This window comes from Pelophylax lessonae (assembly GCF_965119305.1).
Source record: "Pelophylax lessonae genome assembly, chromosome: 6".
In the NCBI taxonomy this organism is placed as follows: Eukaryota; Metazoa; Chordata; class Amphibia; order Anura; family Ranidae; genus Pelophylax; species Pelophylax lessonae.
In genome coordinates, this window is record NC_138773.1 from 296,454,286 (window position 1) to 296,478,490 (window position 24,205).

General features: G+C 42.6%; 1 protein-coding gene across 1 annotated transcript in view; it reads right to left on the reverse strand.

Annotated features, from left to right (window-relative positions):
- Positions 1-24,205, reverse strand: part of LOC309558023 (peroxisomal N(1)-acetyl-spermine/spermidine oxidase-like) — a 59,171-nt gene that overhangs the window by 7,599 nt on the left and 27,367 nt on the right. The window contains exons 2-3 of the mRNA XM_082260944.1: positions 22,621-22,739; positions 1,490-2,702 (exon numbers count right to left, since the gene is read on the reverse strand). Coding sequence (XP_082117070.1) covers positions 1,490-2,702; positions 22,621-22,690 — 1,283 coding nt within the window. The 5' untranslated portion in view covers positions 22,691-22,739. The remainder of the gene's footprint in view (positions 1-1,489; positions 2,703-22,620; positions 22,740-24,205) is intronic.

Below are 24,205 nucleotides of genomic sequence, written 5' to 3' on the forward strand. Positions count from 1 at the left end.
TTTTTAATCTGGCGCCAGTACCCGGAAGTGATGTCAGGACATCACTTCTGGGTTTTTGCATGGAGTGCCGAATGCGGCTTTGATCGGGTCTTCGGCGGCCGTGCAGGCTGGTTGCCCCTCCCACTCCTTGTAATGACAGCCGAGGAAGCGGAGGGTGAGGGCCACTTCCAGCTGAAAAATATCCCTGGGTGCAAGGGCCACATGAAATGGCCTGGAGGGCCGGATTGGGTCCGTGGGCCTTGTGTTTGACACTTGTGCCGTAGAGGATGTAAACCCGTTTTTTTTTTTTTTTTTTTGCTGTCTGTCCTATTTTGAGATTCTGCTTTACTTTTTGTCCCAGAAACAGAACAGGATATCAGAGGAAATGTCTATTCAGTGATGAAAAATGTGGAATTTACCATCACTTTCTGTCTCAGTGACAAGGCTCATCAGGACAAATAGAGAGGATGAATCTGAACAGAAGGGACACAGACCGCAATTAAAAAAAAAAAAATCGACTGGGGTTCTAATTCTTGTCTACCCAATCTGAAATCTTAAAGTATAACAATCCTGAATACAACTTGTATATTTCCTGTCACTGGACAGCAAACCCACCAGAAATAATATGTGGAGCCTTCTGAAAATGACTATTAGATTTTATAACACTAAGATTAAAGTTTGAGGCTGGGGACTGAAAGAGTATAGAGCAGGGGTCTCCAAACCTCATAAATAAGAGCCAGTTTATTGTTCTTTGGACTTGGTTCTGAACTGTGGCCAGTGGTAGTAGAAAATGCCCCAGCATCAATGAGAGCAACAATGACTAAGGCTACGTTCACATCTTGGCGTTGCTATTTACAGGTGTTTTTTAGGCGTTTTTACAGGCGTTTTTGTGCAGGCGTTTTTAGGTTGACTAGTAACCAATGGAAAAAAATAAAAACGCCTGTAATCTGCCCAAAAAGAGGCTCATGTACTTTTTTGAGCGTTGGGCGTTTTGCTTAAAACGTCAAAACGCTCAGATGTGAACAGGGGCCATTGAAATGAATAGGATTTGTCTTGTTGGTTGTTTTTTGAGCTGATCCTTGAGCAGAAAAACTCCCCAAAAACGCCCCAAAACGCCTACATGTGAACTTAGCCCTAGACTTGGGAGTAAGAAAATGACATAGCACCTGTGGAGGAATAGTTAGTTGAAGGAATAGCATCCTATCGTTGGTGATGGTGGGAGGAATAGTGCCCCATCGCTGGTATCAGCGAGAGGAATAGTGCCCCGTTATTGGTGTCAATAGAGAAATGATGTCCCATTGTTTGTGTCAGTGGAAGTGGGAGGAATTTTAGGCCACTGTTGGTGTCAGTGGATGAATGGCGCCCAATTGTTGGTGTCAGTAGGAGAAATAGTGCCTTGTATCAGTTGGGAGGAATGGTACCCCAAGGGCTGAATAAAGGCAAGCAAAAAGGGCCGCATCTAGCCAGCAAGCCGCTGTTTGGAGACCACTGGGGTAGAGTGTCTACTCACCTGGTACATACATCTCCCACCTCCTTTTTAGGTAAGCTCTCCATGTGCTCCGCAGCCAGTCCAGTGATCCAGCCGCACAGTGTGCTCCTGTGCATAGGGACACAGTCAAACCCCACAATCTTTTTGTACCACTGTGAACGCCAGAAATGTTTTTCAAGTGATTCGGAATATCCCTCTGAGCTTTCAGGGCCCTGCCTCCAAACAAACTGTATTCCAGCACAGTCCTCTGGCCAAAAAGGTTCAGAGAACTCTAGGAAAATCTTGGCTACTGTGCCAAATCCCAGACGCTCAATGGCTTCTAGTTTGCCTTTTGGTAATGGTGGGTCAAAAAAGGTGGATGCCCTTTCCTTCAAGCAGCCGAGGGACACTGTGACAATCACATGATCTGCTGGAAACTCCTCACCATCTTCACAAAAGACCTTGACAGGACACTTGGCTGTTCTGGTGGCTGGGGATGGAGATCCTTCCCATTGGATGCATTGAACTGGCTTACGGCAGCGTAGGCTATTAGCCGGTAATTGGTCTATTAAAATATCCAGCAAACCTTGGTAGCCTTTGCTGCTCAAAGAGTTGAAAAAAGGTCCTTCTAAGGCAGTGTAGAAGCCAAGCTGGCTCAAAGAGAATTCATACATGGAGTTACATGCCTCATCAATACATTCAGCTCTCTTACACCATTCATAAACTCTATCTAAGCTCTCAGCTCCGGAAACACTGGATAAGGCATATTCCTGATCTAGATACTCCCCAACTGACCACGACTCACATTCAGGTTTAAAGTCCTGCTGGATAATCTTGGACATCAGGTCACCAAAAAAACAAGTGACTTTCTCAACCTGGGGTGATGGCAGCAGCTTTCCTTCTTCGGTGAAAAAGTAATCCTGAGGGGTAACCGATGTTGGCTGGCAGGTCACCATGTTGAAGCCATCATCTGCAAGCAACCGATTCTCCTTGGCCATTTCATAAAGTGGATTGTCCTTTTGACCATGGATCCACGTGGCCCCTAGTTCCAGTGCTGCTGTCCCAAAAGGTTTATGAGTCAAAACTCTCCCGCCTGTGCGCTCTAAAGCTTCCAGAACAACCAGGTTGTTTATACCATGCTTCACCAAGGTGCTGGCAGCACCGAGTCCTGCAAATCCAGCACCAACTATAACCACTCGGGGGGAGTGGTTGCCTTGACTTTCTGAGTCCATGAAAGTAAGAGACTCCAGGGGGCCTAGAAATAAGTAGAGTAACACATTTGTATGAGAAGTATGCAGATTGGTTCTGACTTTCCTGATCTGTAAGCTTGTTTTAACTTTGTGTCCTAAAATATTGAAGCCAGAGACAGCCAAGCAACTAGCTATTTCAGGCCAGCAAGGGCACCCACCATTCTTAAAGCTGAACTCCAGGCAATTTATTTTCCCCCATGCATGGGTTAACTGCTTGTTTTGTCAAGGGGCGACCAGAAAGCTGTATACTCATCCGATCCTCTGCTCTAGTGGCAAATGGTGCTCACCCACGATCCAGCGGTGGACTGTTCCTGGCATCTTCACGTCCAGAGCAAGTCTATGGGCGTAATGACGTCAGGAACAGTCCACTGCAAAAGACTGCTAGACCGAGGGGAGGATTGGAGATGTAGGTAAGTATATCTCCACTCTCCAATCCCCAAGACAAAAGCAAGAATTTAAGCTGCGCAGTACGAGCACACCCCCACTGCATGGGGGAAAAAGGATTCAGCTGTAAGAATAGATTTCCTTTAAGAGCCGGTTCACACTGCCGCGACCTCTAAGTCGACTTATAAGGGGCGACTTGTTAGCGTGACTTCAGCGCGACTTTGCGCGTATTCAGCGCGACTTGTATGATAGACGACTTTGTACGACTTTGTACTTGGCCAATCAGAATATGATGGTTCTGGGTCATGCTCAATCACACAAAAAAAAGTTCTTAAAAATTGTCGTTTTTGATAGAGAGCCAATTATTGAAAAAATTATTGAAAAGAAAAATGAGATTTCTTTGGATTTAGTGTCTGGGGGGTCTAAAAAGTGTACCTGTGAAGTTTCAGCTCTGTAGCATGTCCAGAACCAGAAAAAAAAGATAATTTTTCTTATAATTATTAATAGAGCAGGGTAGTGGCTTCTCTCCACCTGGCCGTTTTTTTTGCTGGCATTTATCCGCATTTTTTGGGTGTCTTTGGAGGCAGGCATGCCCGATGCTCTATTAATAATTATAAGAAAAATTATCTTTTTTGTCTGGTTCTGGACATGCTACAGAGCTGAAACTCACAGGTACACTTTTTAGACCCCCCCAGACACTAAATCCAAAAAAGTCATGCCTGCCTCCAAAGACGCCCAAAAAATGCCTGATAAATGCCAGCAAAAAAAACGACCAGGTGGAGAGAAGCCACTACCCTGCTCTATTAATAATTATAAGAAAAATTATCTTTTTTTTTCTGGTTCTGGACATGCTACAGAGCTGAAACTTCAGAGGTACACTTTTTAGACCCCCCCCCAGACACTAAATCCAAAAAAGTCATGCCTGCCACCAAAGACGCCCAAAAAATGCCCGATAAATGCCTGCAAAAAAAAACACCCAGGTGGAGAGAAGCCACTACCCTGCTCTATTAATAATTATAAGAAAAATGCTCTTTTTTTCTTGTTCAGGACCATTTAAATGGAAAGTCGGATCACAAGTCGGATCACAAGTCGCTTCAAATAAGATAAGGAGGCCACTCCCATTGAAGTCTATGGGACAAGTCGGATCACAAGTCGCCTCAAAGTAGTACAGGACCCTTTTCAGAAGTCGGAGTGACTTCAGTAGTGCCAATTAAGACGGCACTCATTGATTAACATTGCTTTTGTTATGTCAAGCGACTTGGGGTGACTTGAGGGCACACAAGTCACGGCAGTGTGAATGGACTCTAAACCTTTTGTGAACACAGATCATTAATGCTATAATGTCCAGACCAAATATAGCAGTCAGTAGTCAGTCATGGCAGTTTACAAACAAAGCCATATGATCATAATGGCTTCAACTGTGTGGAAGGACATTTTTTTATTACAATCCTATATACACAATCCTGTACCCACAGTTGATCCAGAGGAAGCCAAAAAACCAATAAAACCAAAAACCAATAAAAACCAATAAAGCGTGATCCAATTCCTTCCTGACCCCCCAAGAGGCAATTTGATATTCCCTGAATCAACTTTACCTGTAAATGTTAGTACCCAGTTATATTATGTGCATTTAGGAAAAAATCCAGGCATTGAGCTGGCCTGAACCACCTCTTGAGGGAGTTTATTCTACATTTTCACAGCTCCTACTGTGAAGAATCCTTTCCGTATCTGGAGATTAAATCTCTTTTCCCAGACCATATATCATTTATAAATATATTAAAAAGGTCCCAACACTAAACCTTGGGGCACACCACTGATAACCTTAGACCCTTCAGAGTATGAATCATTAACCTCTGAACATAAGGCACAGTTCCCGAAGCTTTAACACGGGAAGAAGGATCTTTATTTTAGCCATGTGCACTGCAATTTGGAACATTTTTTACTGGATTCAGCTAGAAAAACTATTAATTTTTGTTTTTTAAATAAGGACTCTCCTGGTGTTAGCTTTGTGAATAGAGCCTTTAGCAGTGATGGCGAACCTTGGCACCCCAGATGTTTTGGAACTACATTTCCCATGATGCTCAACTACACTGCAGAGTACATGAGCATCATGGGACATGTAGTTCCAAAACATCCGGGTTGCCAAGGTTCACCATCACTGGCCTATAGCGATGAAATGATCAGGAGACATGATGACTGGTTTCTGATGGTTAGCAGTGTGCGTCAGTAAACAGGCAAAAAATTTGGGGGAGCATACCCATGTATTTCTAAAGCTGCTGCAGCTATGAACCAAAAGACATGTATATTAAGGAGTATTATCTCCAAGGGTTAGGCTGGATTCATCTCTTTTTCATGGATAGTGTAGGACCCACTGATAATGGGGTACTTTGACGCAGTAGTGGGCTTGAGCACGATATGGCCATATGGTGGGACCAAACCCCCATTTTTATTTATGGATTGTCTTCAGATTTGGTAGTTATTTCTTTTGCATTTGCGCGCTATTCTTTTTTAATATATGTGCGTCAGTGTGTGCTGCTAATTCCAAAATGGAACATAGATTACCATTCTCTCTACACAGCGCTATGCACAAAGTAACATTAACCTACATATTGCAGACATAAATGTGTTAAAGCAGCATATTGTTTCTAAAAGTGTTTTGGGTATCAGGAGGTACTGTAAAGATCTGGGGGTAGTGGGAACTTGTGGGATTGCCAGATGGACAACAACTGACAGAGAAAAATAGAATGTCAGCACATTGGCAGACAGACAAAAATTGATCGCACCAATAGACAGGATCAAAAGCAAAGCCAATACAGCTCTGATAACAGGACCAGATCTGAATATTTAGGACAGAAGGGTCGATTGCAAATGCAGAAACAGACAGAGGCTGAAGTGCAGGAGTCAGTACAGACTAAGGCTGGCCAGACATTTTACATAATTCTTGTAAAATTTTCCTTTAGATTTACCGAAACCATAGAATATGAGGTCAAACCTAAACACTTTCTATTTGTATGCAATCAGGCAGGCCCTTGCACTACATAGATGAAGGTAAATCTAAAGGAAATTGAAGAAAATTGTATAATGTATGGCCAGCCTAACTCAGACAAATGCAGCAACAATGACCGATAAGAGAGAAGCTTCTAAATAGTGAAAAAGTAGGAGATTCTTTCAGGAGTGTCAGATGCCTGTATCCTCCCTTCTTTATATAAGGAGCTAAAAAATCTGGTAAACCTCAGTCGTTTATGGCTTAATTAACCACTTAAGCCCCGGAAGATTTTACCCCCTTCCTGACCAGGGCCTATTTTGCGATTCGGCACTGCGTGACTTTAACGGACAATTGCGCGGTCGTGCGACGCTGTACCTAAACAAATTTGACGTCCTTTTTTTCCCACAAACAGAGCTTTCTTTTGGTGGTATTTGATCACCTGTGAGATTTTTTGATCATGCGCTATAAACAAAAAAAGAGCGTAAATTTTTCAAAAATAACAATATTTTTCACATTTTTTTATATGAAATTCCCAAAAAAAAAAAAATCTAAATTTTTAAACATTTTAGGCCAATTTGTTTTCTGCTACATATTTTTGGTAAAAAAAAAAAAAAAATCGCAAAAAGCGTATTTTGATTGGTTTGCGCAAAAGTTATTGCGTTTACTAACTAAGGGAAAGATTTTTGTCATTTTTGTTATTTTTTTTTTTTAACGCGTAATGGCGGCGATCTGCGATTTTTTTTGCGGGACTGCGACATTGCGGTGGACAGATCGGACCCTTGACTGACATTTTTTACACTTTTGGGGTTACCAGTGACATTACTACAGTAATCAGTGCTATACATATGCACTGTTACTGTAAAAATGACACTGGCAGTGAAGGGTTTAACTTTTTTGAGAGGGAGGGGTTAAGTGTGTCCCTAGGGGTGTGATTCTAACTGTGATTGGTTGTGGCTTGAGGTGTAAGAACAGTGATCAACGGTCCTACATAGTAGAACCGTATGATCACTATTCATACACAGGGGAGAATAACAGGCGGCTTTGTTTACATTAGCCGCCTGCCTTTCTTCCGGTGTAACGGGCGATCGCGAGTGCCCGGCGGGCATCGGGTCCGCCGGGCACACGCGCGCGGGGGGGGGGGGTCCGTGACCGAGCGGGAGTGCGCATCCGGCGGCTCTCTTGCTTCCCAGAACCTCACAGGCTAGTGACATACCCCTACGTCACTTTGCCTGTGAGGGGCTGACCGCCGCAGTATATGTACTTGTGGCAGTCGGCAAGTGGTTAAAGAGGAGTTCCACCCTAAAAATACACTTTTCCCTGTCCACTTGCTCTAAATTACCTGAAAAACAATCGGATAATTACAATTTTTTTTATTTATTTACTTACCTTGTTTTTAAAGAAAATATACTTACCTTACTTCCTCTCTCCGCGGCCGCGGCCCGCGCCGTCACTTCCTCCTTGCATTGACTCCTGGGAGATGAACGCCATCGCTCCCAGGAGTCAATGCGCCTGCACCGGCCCCGACATCACTTCCGATGCAGGCGTGTCATTTCCTGCTAAACAGCTTCTAGGCATGCCCAGAAGCTGTGCAGGGATGACGCGCCTGCACCGGAACTGACGAGCGGGGCCGGTGCAGGGCATTCTGGGACCGAAGAGGACACCGAAGAGGACGCGCCGGCTTCAGCTGCCCACACCTGAGATGCCAGCGCTGGACAAGAAATTTTCAAGGTAAGTATTTCTTCTAAAACGTAAGTGCGACCCGGGACAGTACAGAGGCTATCCATTCTGAACTGCACTAGCCCTGACTGTCCCGGGGGTATTTTTATTTAAAAAATGTTTCTGGGGCCCGGAACTCCGCTTTAATTAACTTTTGAGAAGCTTAGTTTTAAGCCCGGACTGCCTTTCATCGGGTTCTTAGAGTTCAACGTCACATTTTTCACTGATACTGCCATATTTTCCTGCATTTCAAATAGATCTTTAAAGGATAAGTTCACATTTGTAAAATAAAAAATAAATGCACATCTTATTTCAGGTAAGAAAATGTGCATTTATTTATTTATTTTTTTACTGGGAGTCTGCAAAGCATTGCGCCATCAATCAGCAGATCTCAGGTGCAATGCAGGGCTCTAGCAGACTGTCAGTGTAAGTGTTCTGCTTGTATGGGCGGGCAGTTGCACACTGAAGGGAAGCATCAATGAACACGTACATTGAGAACTTCAAGCCGACAGCCGCAAAAACTGTTGGTACTTGTAGTTCTCACATTCGCAGAACTCTGAATAAATGATGCAGCCGGGCGGGCAGAGCCTCACACAGCCATGTCTTTTTTTAAATTGTGATAGTGAGTGCGTGGAGAAGATCCTCTGCTTGTGGTCGCAACGGGGGATCAGGGGAAGGGGGAATGGGGGGGGTTGCAGCATCTTTAATATGTTACATGTTGGGGCTCTTTCACATGGGCGGGCTCGGCCCACTTAGCAGGGGATCTAATCCCAGCTGAGCAGACGGATGATAGATCTGTGTCCTCTCCGCTTATGCAGAGCAGACAGGGACACAGCCTGCTCTCCTCTATGGGCGGTCGGATGGAAACAGACTGCCTGTCTTTTTTCATCCAATCCGATCCACCAGATGGATAGGGAATGGATCCCCCATCCGTCTGTTTTTAGCAGATAGAATCAGATGTCGGAGGGTGTACAGAGACACGTGTCTGTTTACATCCACCGCTACATGGAGAACAATGTATGGTCCGATTGGGTCTGCATAAAAGATTGACAGGCGGATCCAATTGGTCCATCCGTGTGACAGCTGTCTTACACCCTGAATATGAGTGTAATGCCCCATACACACGTGCAGATTATCTGCAGACTTTTGTCTGCAGACTTACCTTTTCTATGTAGTGCAAGGGCCTGCCGGATTGCATACAAATTGAAAGTGTTTAGGTTTGACCTCATATTATATGGTTTTGGTAAGTCTGCAGACAAAAGTCTGCAGATAATCTGCACGTGTGTATGGGGCATAAGATGCAACATATTGTGAAATGTGAACTTATCCTTTAACCACTTCTGGACCGGAAGATTTTCCCTCTTAATGACCAGGCCATATTTGGCGATTCGGCACTGCATTAATTTAACGGACAATTGCGCAGTCATGCAACGCTGTACTCAAATAAAATTGATGTCCTTTTTTTCCCACAAATAGAGCTTTCTTTTGGTGGTATATGATCACCTGTGCTCTTTTTATTTTTTGCGCTATAAACAAAAAAAAATAGCGACAATTCTGGAAAAAAAAAAACAATATTTTTCACATTCTGTTATATTATTCCCCAAAAAAAACATTTTTAAATCACAATTTTTTAACATTTTAGGCCAATGCTTCCTATGCTACATTTTAGACCAATGCTAAATATGTTTCTGCTACATATTTCTGGTAAAAAAAAAAAAAAAAAAAATCGCAATAAGCGTATTTTGATTGGTCTGCGCAACAGTTATCGCGCCTACTAACTACGGGAAAGATTTATGTAATTTTTATGTTTTTTTTACTAGTATTGGCGTCGATCTGCGATTTTTTGAGGGACTGCGATATTGCGGCGGACAGATCGGACCCCTAACTGACATATTTGACACCTTTGGGGGGACCAGTGACATTACTACAGTAATCAGTGCTATAAATATGCACTGTTACTGTAATAATGACACTGGCAGGGAAGGGGTTAACACAGTAAGTGATCAAGGGTTTAAATGTGTACCTAGGGGAGAGTTTCTAACAGTGGGGGGGGGGGGGGGGGGGGGGCGTGGCTTGTGAAATTATCATAGAGACATGTGATCCTATATAGAAGGATCACGGGGGCTCTGTGATCATTGCAGAGAGAAGAACGTCTCTCTCAGCGGGGAGCGATCGCTGGGAGCAGGCGGCAATCGGAGCTGCCTGCCCCGTGCATCGGAGTCCCAGCTGACAAGTGGGGGCGGGAGCACGCCGCCAGCGGCGTGCGCTTGCCCCCTAGCTGCAAGCGCGTGACCAATGTATACCTACGTCGGTTCGCGCAGGAGGGCCACCCTGCCGCAGTATAACTTTGGAGGCCGGTCCGGAAGCGGTTAACCAATTGCCGACCACCCTATAGCATTTTTCCTGCTACAGTTAACAAGAAAGAACACAGATCTCTGCCTTCTCTTAGTGGAGGAACCCTCCCCACACAGTCAGAAAGCACTCCCTAGGAACACATTTAACCCTTTGATCGCCCCTGATGTTAACCCCTTCCCAGCCAGTGTCATTAGTACTGTGACAGTGCATATTTTTAGCACTGATCACTGTATTAGTGTTACCGGTCCCCAAAAAAGTCTCAAAAATATCAATTAGGTGTCCAATTTATCCACTGCAAAATCGCAGTCCCACTATAAGTTGCTGATCATCGCCAAAAAAAAAATTCCATAAATATATCCCATAGTTTGTAGATATATTTTTTGCGCAAACCAATCAATATATGCTTGTTGGGATTTTTTTTTTTACTAAAAATATGTAACAGAATACATATTGGCCTAAATTTATGAAGAAATTTGATTTTTTACATTTTTTTTTGGATATATTTTATAGCAGAAAGTAAAAAATATTGTTTTTTTTTTTTAATTGTCGGTCGTTTTATGTTTATTGCGTGTAAATAAAAAAAAAGCAGAGGTGATCAAATACCATCAAAAGAAAGCTACTATTTCTGGGGGGAAAAAAGACAACATTTTTTTTTTTGGGGGGAGTACAGCCCCGCACGACCACGCAATTGCCAGTTAAAGGAAAGCAGTGCTGTATATCAAAAAATGGCCTGCTCAGAAAGTGGGAGGGGGGGGTAAATCTTCCAGGGTCGAAGTGGTTAAATAACTCTGCCTTATAATTTTTCAGTTAATTATTAGTAGGGACTTTGAAAGGTTAAAGCCAACTCAGGGAAAACTAACAGTCCTCAGCTCCACGGCAAGGATGTAAGGGATGGTAAAAGCATTTTCACTTACCTGATCCTCGGCTCCCCCCAGGCAGATGGGGCCATCTATGCTCCAGCAGTGGACTGTCCCTCGGCATCCTCACGTCCGATTCATAGCTTTGGTTCCTGCATCGGACTTGATGACATCAGAGACACCCAACCACTGGAGTATAGGGGAGAAGAGGCACCGAGATGGGTCTAGCAGTGTGGAGGAGCCTAGAGGAGGGGAGGGTTGGGCAGAAAAAAGAAAGGCCTGCCTCCATATATTCATTATACATACTGTATATTAAATATGTTTTTATCCAGATAAGGCAGGCAAAGTCGACACTCTTATTGCGTGTATAAGACAGGTCCTTTGGCTCCATTAGACCCCCAGCGGCACCAAAGATTTTGGTAGTGGGGGTAGGGGGAATCAGAAGATGGAACTAGTTCTGCTTGGTGACAGATCGGTCAGAGTCCCGGAAGCATGCAGTGAGTATACTGTCAGCACACAGCCTCAGACCACCACGGGTGGCAGCTAAATGATAAGGACCACTTTGCATGGCACCGCATATACTGTATGTGTTATATGGTCAGAAGAGGTTAATGTAACTATCTACACAAATCCACTAATCTGTATGGAGTAAAGCAGGGTACACACGATCAGTTTTCTTCCATTCAACCAATAGGTTGAAGGAAAAAAAACTCTCTACTCCTGTTCTATTGTATTCTGACAGCAGGGTTTCCTGTTTACTATGCTTCGGTTTGTGGATGAACAGGGAGACTCTGTATAGAGTGCTTACTGTTCATTCATTCTTAGCAGCTGAGGCTGCAGAGAATAGATTGGGGATTTCTGTCCTCGATCATTTTCTCGGTCTCGAAAGTAGTGAAATAACAGGGGTCTAATATTAATATTGTTAAAAAAAAAGAATATATATACAGTGGTGATCGAAAGTTTGGGCACCCCAGGTAAAAAGTTGTATTAACCTTCCTAGCGGTATTCCCGAGCGTGACTCTGGGTTAGATTTTAGAGCCAAAAGCGGTAACCCCGAGCCACACTCGGGGTACCGCTAGGAAGATCGCTGGATCCTGGAAGAGGTTTTACTTACCTTTTCTCCGGGATCCAGCGAAGAATGCGGGCGGTATGCGGCGGCGGAGCTTCCTCCCGATCGTCTGTGAGCCCCGGCTTCCGTCTCCGGCGACGTGACGTCCGCCATGGTGTGGAACCGGCGGCAAATTCAAATGTAAAACACACCAAACACACTGATACCATTCAAAATAAAATCACATTACATTGCCCCCCAGTGCCCTTTCCTGCAGTTTTACTGTACTTTTTATGTAAATATATGTATATATATATATATATATATATATATGCGTATATACATATATATACACACACGTATATATATATATATATATATATATATATATATATATATATATATATATATATATATATATATACACGTAATTCTTGTGAATAAGCAGCCCAAACCAACTGTATACATTATATATATATATATATATATATATATATATATATACACACGTATATATATATATATATATATATATATATATACACACGTATATATATATATATATATAAAATATATGTATACATAATATATGTATACATACATATATATATATATATATAATATATATAATAAATGTATACAGTTGGTTTGGGCTGCTCATTCACAAGAATTACATGCAAAATAATGGTACCGCTTTCAGCACCTAAAATCCAAAAGAATCATACCGCCAGGGAGGTTAATGGGCATAAAGAAGCCAAGGAAAGATGGAAAAATCTCCAAAAGGCATCAAATTACAGATTAGACATTCTTATATGTCAACAAATCTTAGATTTTATTTCCATCATTGACACTTTCAAAATTACAAAAAATGGTGTCTGCAAAAGTTTGGGCACCCTGCAGAATTTATAGCATGCACTGCCCCCTTTGCGAGGCTGAGACCTGCCAGTGTCATGCATTGTTCTCAATCATCGTCTGGGAAGACCAGGTGATGTCAATCTCAAAGGTTTTTAATGCCCAGACTCATCTGACCTTGCCCCAACAATCAGCACCATGGGATCTTCTAAGCAGCTGCCTAGAAAACTGAAACTGAAAATAGTTGACGCTCACAAAGCTGGAGAAGGCTATAAGAAGATAGCAAAGCGTTTTCAGATGTCAATATCCTCTGTTCGGAATGTAATTAAGAAATGGCAGTCATCAGGAACAGTGGAAGTTAAAGCAAGATCTGGAAGACCAAGAAAAATATCAGGCAGAACAGCTCGCAGGATTGTGAGAAAAACTATTCAAAACCCACGTTTGACTGCACGATCCCTCCAGAAAGATCTGGCAGACACTGGAGTTGTGGTACACTATTCCACTATAAAGAGATACTTGTACAAATATGGTCTTCATGGAAGAGTCATCAGAAGAAAACCTCTTCTATGTCCTCACCACAAAAATCAGCGTTTGAACTTTACAAATGAACATATAGACAAGCCTGATGCATGTTGGAAACAAGTTCTGTGGACCGATGAGATTAAAATTGAACTTTTTGGCCGGAATGAGCAAAGGTACATTTGGAGAAGAAGGGGCACATAATTTAATGAGAAAAGAACCTCTGTCCAACTGTTAAGCATGGGGGTGGATCAATCATGCTTTGGGGTTGTATTACAGCCAGTGGCACAGGGAACATCTCACGAGTAGAAGGAAAAACAGATTCAATAAAATTTCAGCAAATTTTGGATGGAAACTTGATGCCATCTGTGAAAAAGCTGAAGTTAAAGAGAGGATGGCTTCTACAAATGGATAATGATCCTAAACACACCTCGAAATCCACGGGGGATTACATCAAGAGGCGTAAACTGAAGGTTTTGCCATGGCCTTCACAATCTCCTGACCTCAACATAATTGAAAATCTATGGATAGACCTTAAAAGAGCAGTGCGTGACAAACAGCCCAGAAATCTCAAAGAACTGGAAGACTTTTGTAAGGAAGAATGGGCAAAGATACCTCAAACAAGAATTGAAAGACTCTTGGCTGGCTACAAAAAGCGTTTACAAGCTGTGGTACTTGCCAAAGGGGGCAGTACAAGATATTTACTCTGCAGGGTGCCCAAACTTTTGCAGACGCCATTTTTTTGTTTTCTGTTATTTTGAAAGTGTAAATGATGGAAATAAAATCTAACTTTTGTTGACATATTATAAGAATGTCTAATCTGTAATTTGATGCCTTTTGGAGATTTTTCTATCTTTATGCACGTTAATACAAATTTTTACCTGGGGTGCCCAAACTTTCAATCACCACTGTATATATAAACATAATTAGGGCTCATTCACACAGGTACTCTGGTCATGTGAATAAGTGGCTTGTTGATGCGGCTGGAGCTGTGTTCGGGGTCATACACCTGCACCCACACACCCACTTGGCTGGGGGAGGGGGGGGTCTCTGTCAGGTAGGCTGTTTGGGGCCCCATGATTTCTAACAGCAGCTCTGCCCAAATGTCTTGCAGCCACCAGCCAAGTGTTTTGCTCACAGTTTTGGCATAGCTCCATTGACTTGAGTAGCCAAGCTTGACCGGCAGTTCTGCCAGTCAACTCGACCCCCCACTTTAAATTTGCCGCATGTAAACAGCCCCCTCAAGCTGTAGTTTAGACTTGAGGTGGGCAGTTGGCGGGCAGAAAAACTGCAGCTCACTGTTTCAGGTGAAAGAGGCCCTAAGGCCCCTTTCAAACTTGTGCGACTTGTCATGCGATTTGGGACTGCAAACTCGCATGACAAGTCGTTCTCCATTATTTCCAATGAGCCTCATTCATACCTGTGCGACTTGAAGTCGCACAGACTTCAAAGTAGTCCCTGCACTACTTTTGGCATGATTTTGATAAGTTTTGAGGAAAAGACATTATAAGCCCAGTCAACGAGAAAAAATAGTGGGGTGATAAATGCGCTGTCACGTATGTATCCGAGTGGGAGGATTCCTCTAATATGCCGCAGCTAGTTATAAATGAGTAAATAAATAAATAATGACTCTGAGATTCGGATTCAATCCGATTCTATATGCAGCCAACTCTAGTATTAATCACTAAATATCAATACAATAAGGAAGACACAATGAGTCGGCGCACGACAGAAGAGATCTCAGAAAAGACTCTGACCAAGCCTACCAATCTCAGAATCGCAGCGAGACGTCTTAAGATATAGGAAGATGCTGAAGAAAAAAAGGGGGTCTCAGTACTTATAATATATAGACAGACCAGATAATTAAATCAGAAGTCAGCAGGTATACGAAACATATATGATCCAACTCTTGCAAACTAATCCGATTCCTTTAAAATCCTTAAAAAATCCCTATATCTGTCTGAGGTGTATGAAGGTGGGAAGTAAATCCTACTTGTAGACAACTTTCATCAGGTCAATCTATAAACAAAGGAGGTATAAGACGACATATATAATGCGAATCTTTAAAAACATCCAAATCCGATTGCTTTACACTAATTAAAAATTCTAAAATATTAATTCCCAGTAGAATAAAAAGCCTCCTTTTCTAAAAACGACACATAAAGATATAATGACCTTGATAATCGCAACAGCCAACTGAATCGCAGTAATAGTTTGCTAATTCACAAATGGTGCATGTGTGACCAAATAAATATATATATATATATATATATATATATATATATATATATATATATATATATATATATATATAAAGTGCTATGATGAATCAATAAATAATATAAAATAATCAAATAACAATAAATATCTAAAAGGTGTATAACAAATTCGTGTGTAATCCTGATAAATAATTTAAAGTGCATATATCAATCTGGTGCAGTGATCAAAAATAAATATATATCAATAATTCTATGTGCACTCAACAGTCCATGTGCATAAAAGGTATATATATATATATAAACAAATCTTTGTGCAAATGATGATCCGTGTGCAGTGAATACAGTTGGAGCAGTGATAAAAATAAAGTTCATCCGTGAACAATAAATAGGTGACAATTAGTGATTTTCTAAGGCACTATTGTGAATATCCCGCGCTGTGATCCAGAGTGAGCCGCGATAGTATAGGCGCAGTGGCCGCTCACCTCACTGCGCCTTAATAGGCGCTTTAAGCTGGTCTCTCCCCTAGGGGTGTACTGCTGGGTTCTTCAGCAAGGGATACTCCAACCTCCACTCTGTACTCCACAGTTATCGGTTCCAGATTATCTCCAAACGTTACCAGTGTGTCCCAGAAAAAGAGAATAATCCCCAATCGTGAAGCATGTAAAAACTGTCTTTATTATGTAAAGCAAAGAAATACACTCACATTTAAAATGAATGGTATAGGCAGAGACGATATAATGTTGTCGCACTCTTGCGGTGTTGATTCCCGGGTACTTCCGGTTACGGCCGTCCAACCGGAAGCTGATGTCACCCAAAGCCTCCCGACCGGTTCCGTCACAGATTACGTGACTTTCTCAACAATAGTGCCTTAGAAAATCACTAATTGTCACCTATTTATTGTGCACGGATGAACTTTATTTTTATCACTGCACCAACTGTCGTTTTTAGAAAAGGAGGCTTTTTATTTTACTGGGAATTAATATTTTAGAATTTTTAATTAGTGTCAAGGAATCGGATTTGGATGTTTTTAAAGATTCGCATTATATATGTCGTCTAATACCTCCTTTTTTTATAGATTGACCTGATGAAAGTTGTCTACAAGTAGGATTTACTTCCCACCTTCATACACCTCAGACAGATATAGGGATTTTTTAAGGATTTTAAAGGAATCGGATTAGTTTGCAAGAGTTGGATCATATATGTTTCGTATACCTGCTAACTTCTGATTTAATTATCTGGTCTGTCTATATATTATAAGTAGTGAGACCCCCTTTTTTTCTTCAGCATCTTCCTATATCTTAAGACGTCTCGCTGCGATTCTGACATTGGTAGACTTGGTCAGAGTCTTTTCTGAGATCTCTTCTGTCGTGCGCCGACTCATTGTGTCTTCCTTATAAGCCCAGTCAAACTCGCGTCAAAATCCCGGCAACAAAGTCGCGTCAAAATCGCAGGTTAAATCGCGTGACTTTGAAGTCGCGCAAGTGTGAAAGGGGCCTTACTCTCATACCGCTCTCAGCACAGAGTCCTCTTTATGCAGGTACAGATGTTTCCTCTTACTATGAAATAATGTGTTCTCTGCACCGCTGCTAACTGAAATTTCCTGCTGGATAATAAATCAGAGCCGCCGCTCTCTCACTGCAGGCTTGCATGGTGGAATCCAGGATTTGTACGTCCACCCGCTGTCAGTGCCGCCACAATCCCAGCAGCATCTCTGCACTCAGCCTTCTTCTGTGCTCACTGACTGTAAATTCGCACTGCAAGTAAAATCAAAGTACAAATCGTGCAGACCCGAGGGCACAGAAAATAAAAGTAAAATGCTCACATTTGCATAAAAGTTTAAAGCCTCGCATCTATTTGTCATGCAAATATGAATATAAAGATCAGGTTTGCAGCTGAAAAAAAAAAAGAGGAAATGTAAAAAAAATCATGGCTGCATCACCATTTAGTTATATTGTCAGCTTCCAATGCATTGTATCCTGTGCTTTATATGGTATAATAAGGATAAAACTGACCATACATGGATCAATATTCGTCCGGTTATATCGATCAACTTTTCATGAACAGGCTTGGTGATATATTTCACTCAGGGCATGCAGCCAATCAACTGCAGGATGATCAGTGTATTCTGCCTGCTGTCAGAATACAATAACACAGCGAAGGGGATTTCCCCATCCACCTCGAAAGTTTGGATGGGGAAGTCAGTTCAGTTTTTATTGTTTAGTTGGCTGGCAATTACATGATACAGAAGCCACTATGCCACTCAAGCATTAACCACTTAAGCCCCGAAAGATTTTACCCCCTTCCTGAACAGGGCCTATTTTGCGATTTCGGCACTGCGTGACTTTAATGGACAATTGCGCAGTCGTGCGACGCCGTACCTAAATTAATTTGACGTCTTTTTTTCCCCACAAACAGAGCTTTCTTTTGGTGGTATTTGATCACCTGTGCGATTTTTTTGATCATGCGCTATAAACAAAAAAAGAGCGTCAATTTTGCAAAAATAATATTTTTCACATTTTTATATATGAAATTCCCCAAAAAAAATGTAAAAATCAAAATTTTTTAACATTTTAGGCCAATTTGTTTTATTCTACATATGTTTGGTAAAAAAAAAAAATAGCAAAAAGCGTATTTTGATTGGTTTGCGCAAAAGTTATTGCGTTTACTAACTAAGGGAAAGATTTTTGTAATTTTTGTTGTTTTTTTTTAACGAGTAATGACGGTGATCTGCGATTTTTTTTTTTGCGGGACTGCGACATTGCGGCGGACAGATCAGACCCTTGACTGACATTTTTGACACTTTTGGGGGTACCAGTGACATTACTGCAGTAATCAGTGCTATACATATGCACTGTTACTGTAAAAATGACACTGGCAGTGAAGGAGTTAACTTTATTGGAGAGGGAGGGGTTAAGTGTGTCCCTAGGGGCGTGTTTCTAACTGTGTTTTTTGCTGTGGCTACTAGTGTAAGAACAGAGATCAATGGTCCTACATAGTAGAACCGTGTGATCTCCATTTTTACACAGGGAAGAATGACAGGCGGCTTTGTTTACATTAGCCGCCTGCCTTTCTTTCGGTGTAACGGAAGATCGCGAGTGCCCGGCGGACATCGGGTCCGCCGGGCACACGCACGGGGGGGTCCGTGACCGCGCAGGAGGGGGAGCGCGCCTCCGGCGGCACGCGCTCGCTCCCTAGAGCCTCACAGGATAGCGACGTAGGCAAGTGGTTAAAGCCCAGTAAAAGGGCTGCCGAGAGGCAACATTAGAAGGTTAAAAAACATTTGTTACAAAGGGCCGGAAGGACTGAACTGCAGATGTAGATAAAGAAAAAAGCTTGTCCTACATGCAGGTGCCCCCCCCCCCCCCCCCTAAGCCACTATCTTAGTGAACTGCCCTGCCTGCACCATAAAGTTAAAAAGAAACAAAAAGAAGGGCGCACCGACCTAGCGCATTATCTTCAATAAGGCTTTATTATACAACATAAAAAATGGCTACTCACAAACGATGGTAGAAAATAGTCATATCAAGCTCAGTCGCTCGAGTGTCAGGAGTAGTTCATGTATTAGTCCATATTCCTGTTATGATGACGGCTGACGCGTTTCGAGGCTCAGCCTCTTCCTCAGAGCCACCATAAAGTTGCCTGAACCTATGAGGCCTGGGCCGCATACAGGAGGGACGGTGCTACCCCCTTATCAGCAGCCCTGCCTACATGCAGTAACCAGAAGTTGACTTTAATATTTAAAAGATTTTGGCATAAACTTATCGCCAGATCTGGAAGCCGGGCACTTGAGAATGTCTGTTTTCTTGTTGCCAGGAATTTAGAGAAACTAATGAAAAAAGGAGCCTAATGCCTAATCTACCAAGGTATGTTATAAATGTCCTAGCATTCAAGAGGTTAAAGCAAGCTCACAAATTGGTATACATTTCACTTTTATGGGGGTCTGAGGGTGCGCGTTAGGGCTCTTTCACACGGGCGGTCCGATCAGATCCGCCTGTCAGTTTTTTAGGCGGATCTGATCGGATCCTCCATGCAGCTCTATGGGGCAGCGGGTGTCAGCGGAGACACCTCCGTTGACACCCGCTGCCATCCGCATCCGATCCTGTGCTGAAATCTGGACGGATGGAAACCCTATTTTTCCATCCGTTCAGTAATCGGAGCGGAGCGGATCTGATGAGAGCGGACAAGCGGTCCGCTCTCCTCCGATCCCCCATAGAGGGCAGCGGGTGCTGAGACACCTCCCTCTCCGCTCTGCAAGCGGAGACGGAGCTGTCACCCGCCCGGCTCAGCGGGGATCGCGGATCGATCCCCGCTGAGCAACACGGATCCGCCTGCGGAGGCGGACCGTGTGAAAGAAGCCTTAGATTGCAGAGATCCAATGCTGGCAAACCGCTCAGGTGAGACGTAACTCAGGTGCAGGTCGGATCCGCTATCCAAACAGTGAGCAAACACAGAAAAGTAGTGACCGTATTAATCAAAGCAAATGGAGTTGTTTATTCTTCATCACAAACATCAAGGCAAGACTGGTAGGACATAGGACAGGTAATAGGTTGACGCATTTCACAACAATTCCAGTCGCTTACTCATAACCATACCATGGTTATGAGCGTTAGATGCTGGGCTTTCCTGTTCCTCAGGGGGGAACCAGGGACCACAGTAAGAGGCTTTAGCATTGAGTGGGAAATACTGTTCTATGATCCCAACCGGGAAACAATGTGTGCTACTTCATTTCCAGATTAACAGCTGTCATTCCCTGGCTACTGTAGCTATGGATGCAGATAATCAAGCTCAATCTGTGCTTGATTAGCAGCAGTGGATGGCACGGAAGACCACTATTGTCTCCATAAAGAGGTTCTGTCACCCGTTCATGCTATTACATAGGGGGTTTTCAAAAAATGCACAAAAAAAAAATATTATATATATATTTATATACACACATACATACATACATATACACACACATATATATATATATATATAGATATATATCTATATATATATTGTGACAGGAAGTCAGGTTAAATCTGTGGATGTAGTCACAGACAGGAGATACATTTCCACCTGGTTTAGAAAATTCACCAATTACTATAGGGTGTCGGCTGCAAAGGTAGCCAGAACTGGCTTAAGGAAGTTGAAAGGCCTTCAGCTGTTCGGAATGAGGAAGTTAAGGCCTCTATAATTTGTCCAAAGGAAGTCTAAGAAATGCTGCCTCCTGACGCTGTGTGAGCTGGGGAGAGGAGGACAGTCAGATGTGTACCTCCCGACGCTGTGTGAGCATGGGAGAAGACCTCCTGGAGCGATGTGCGCTGAGGAGGGTAAAAAGTGTGAAGACTTCTCAAGGTGAGAAAATGAACTATTTCTATGTGGAAGAAATAAATGAACTGTTTGCTATGTGAAGAGACATGCAAAGGGACATGTTCAATGTGAAGAGACAAGCAAAGGAATGTGTTATATGTGAAGAGAAAAGCAAAGGGACATGTTCAATGTGAAGAGGAAAAGGGACATGTTCAATGGACATTTGTTGTGTGAAGAGATAAAACATGGACTATTGAGAGTCTGCTGTATGATCAGCCAAGTCTGCCCAACAGTAGGTTGGGGACAGACTTCATTAGATAGGTTCCTGTGTGTGAGAAGGTAGCCGCCCACAGTGGCAAGGATTTATTTTGTGTTTTATTTTATTTTGATGTTTTTGAGGCTTGCACTTGTGTGAAGAAAATTGCAAGAATAAAACCTTACACTGTTGTTTGCAACCACTTCTCGGCTATCTCCCTGTGTAACGAACCCCCCCAAGGGGTCATCCACACCCGTCGCCGAGCTAATCAATCCCACAATATATATATATATATAGATATATACACACACACACATATACATACACACACATATATACACTGTACACAGTATCTCACAAAAGTGAGTACACCCCTCACATTTTTGTAAATAGTTTATTATATCTTTTCATGTGACAACACTGAAGAAATGACACTTTGCTACAATGTAAAGTAGTGAGTGTACAGCTTGTATAACAGTGTAAATTTGTTGTCCCCTCAAAATAACTCAACACACAGCCATTAATGTCTAAATTAATGTTACAAAAATGTGAGGGGTGTATTCACTTTTGTGAGATACTGTATACAGTGTATATATGTGTGTATATGTAAATATACGCATGTATATAATTTATACAGTGTGTGTGTATATGTTGTGTATATATATATATATAATATACAGTGTGTGTGTGTATATGTATATATATATAATATACAGTGTGTGTGTGTTCACACTGCCATATGCGATACGCTGGGGGTGTCAATGAAATGTTAACGACAACCCCAGTTTGATCCCATATCGCAGTGCGATCTGACAGTTCACACAGGATCGGATCGCACAAGTGTGAACCACTGTGCGATCCGATCCTGATGCGGCTGAAAAAATGCCTCATGTGTGACTTTTGTGCGGGTGCAGTGCGAATTTAGCCATACAAAGTGTATGGCTGAATTCGCACTGCACATCCGATCGCATGTAATGAAGGAGCAGTGCGCACACGCGGAAGTGTGAACTGGCACTTAGTGTTGTCACATGAAAAGATATAATAAAATATTTACAAAAACGTGAGGGGTGTACTCACTTTTGTGAGATACTATATATATATATATATATATATATATATATATATATACACACACACATACACACACACACACACAGTATATATAGATGCAAAAAGCACCATATAACCCCTGTGCTCACCCTATTGCAAACATGCGGCATAGGGCGTGTTTGTGCGTTGGGAGTTCAAAAAGATTTAGAAATCCACTCACCACAGCCACCCAAGTGCCAGGAGATCTGTAAGAATTTCTGCGTCTGTTGCTGAATTTAAGACGGACGCCGAGGTCCACAACGCACACAGCTCAGCACCGATAATTAGAATGCCGCACTGCAAGTCAGAGCTGTGTACTACATTATTATCTCTGGACTTTATTCACTTACCTTTGCCCTGTTCATGGAGAGCACACTGGTGCATATTTCCTGTGTTTCCATAGCAGAAGGAACTATCCATAGTCACCTCTCTATACCATCTTCCTGCGTTATCTGCAGACTTTTGATCCCTGTTATAGGAGGACAATAAACAGAAAGATGTAATACATCTAAAACGCATACACAGCACAGATGTCATATATGTTATGATAAGCACAGATAGCACCAATGTTATATATATATATTGTGATAAGAAGGAGCTCATCTTGTAATTCCCCCGAGGCGGGGTTCTCACTGTTGTGCAGCTTTAATGCACACATATTATGCAACACATTAACATGCCTTCAGTTAAAGTAGTATTAAACCCTCAGCGTTTTTAGCTTAACCCATTGAGCACAATAAACAAACTATTCCCCAGCAAACTATTTGGTTAAATTCTTACCCCAGCGACATTCCATGCAACTGGCTCCTGCTCTGTCAGTGTTGCTTCCCTGAACATCCGGTCTTTGCAGAGTTAACAGTGGACAGTGCAGTCTGGATTTAATCTGTTAGCTTGGAGAAGTGAGGGAAAAGGAGAGGGAAGAGCAGAGGGGTGCCATGCTATACTAGGCTATGGGGCTGTGCGTCTCTATTGATGCACACAATGTGGGCAGACACAGCTCTAGCCCCTGCATGCAAGGGTGGCTCCATAGGATGCAGCAAGAGAAAGGAGCCACCCTGAAACAGGAAACCTGGGGCAGCAATCATAGCACCAGATTAAACAGGATAATAGAGAAAGGATTAGCAAGTTGTTTCTGTTCTTTAACCTCTTTACGACCGTCCGCCGCAGATGTACTGCGGCAGGCAGCTGCTCCTGCGCAAACCGTCGTAACTGTACGGCGGTTGCAATCAGGAGGCTAGGGGGCGAGCGCGCACGCTCCAGCCCCCGCTCGTCAGCAGGGAAGCGGATGCAGCGGGCAGGCGGCTCCGATTGCCGCCTGACACCCGCGATCGTTCCCCGCTGAGAGAGAAGAACAGTCAGCTGTTGTAAACACAGCCGACCGTCCTTCTCCCTGGAATGGTCATAGAGCCCCTGTGATCTGCTATATAGGAACACATGTCTCTATGGTCATTTCACAAGCCACGCCCCCCCCAACAGTTAGAATCACTCCCCTAAGCTCACATTTAACCCTTTGACCACCCACAATGTTAACCCCTTCCCTGCCAGTGTCATTATTACAGTAACAGTGCATATTTTTAGCACTGATTACTGTAGTAATGTCGCTGGTCCCCCCCCCCAAAAGTGTCAAAAATGGCAGTCAGGGGTCCGATCTGTACGCCACAATGTCGCAGTCCCGCTAAAAATCGCAGATCGCCGCCATTACTAGTTAAAAAAAAAAAACAATAAAAATGACATAAATCTTTCCCGTAGTTAGTAGACGCAATAACTTTTGCGCAAACCAATCAAAATACGCTTATTGCGATTCTTACCAGAAATATGTAGGAAAAACAAATTGGCCTAAAATGTTAAAAAATTTTGATTTTTAAAAATTTTTTGGGGGAATGTTATATAGCAGAATGTGAAAAATATTGATTTTTTTTTTTTTCAGAATTGTTG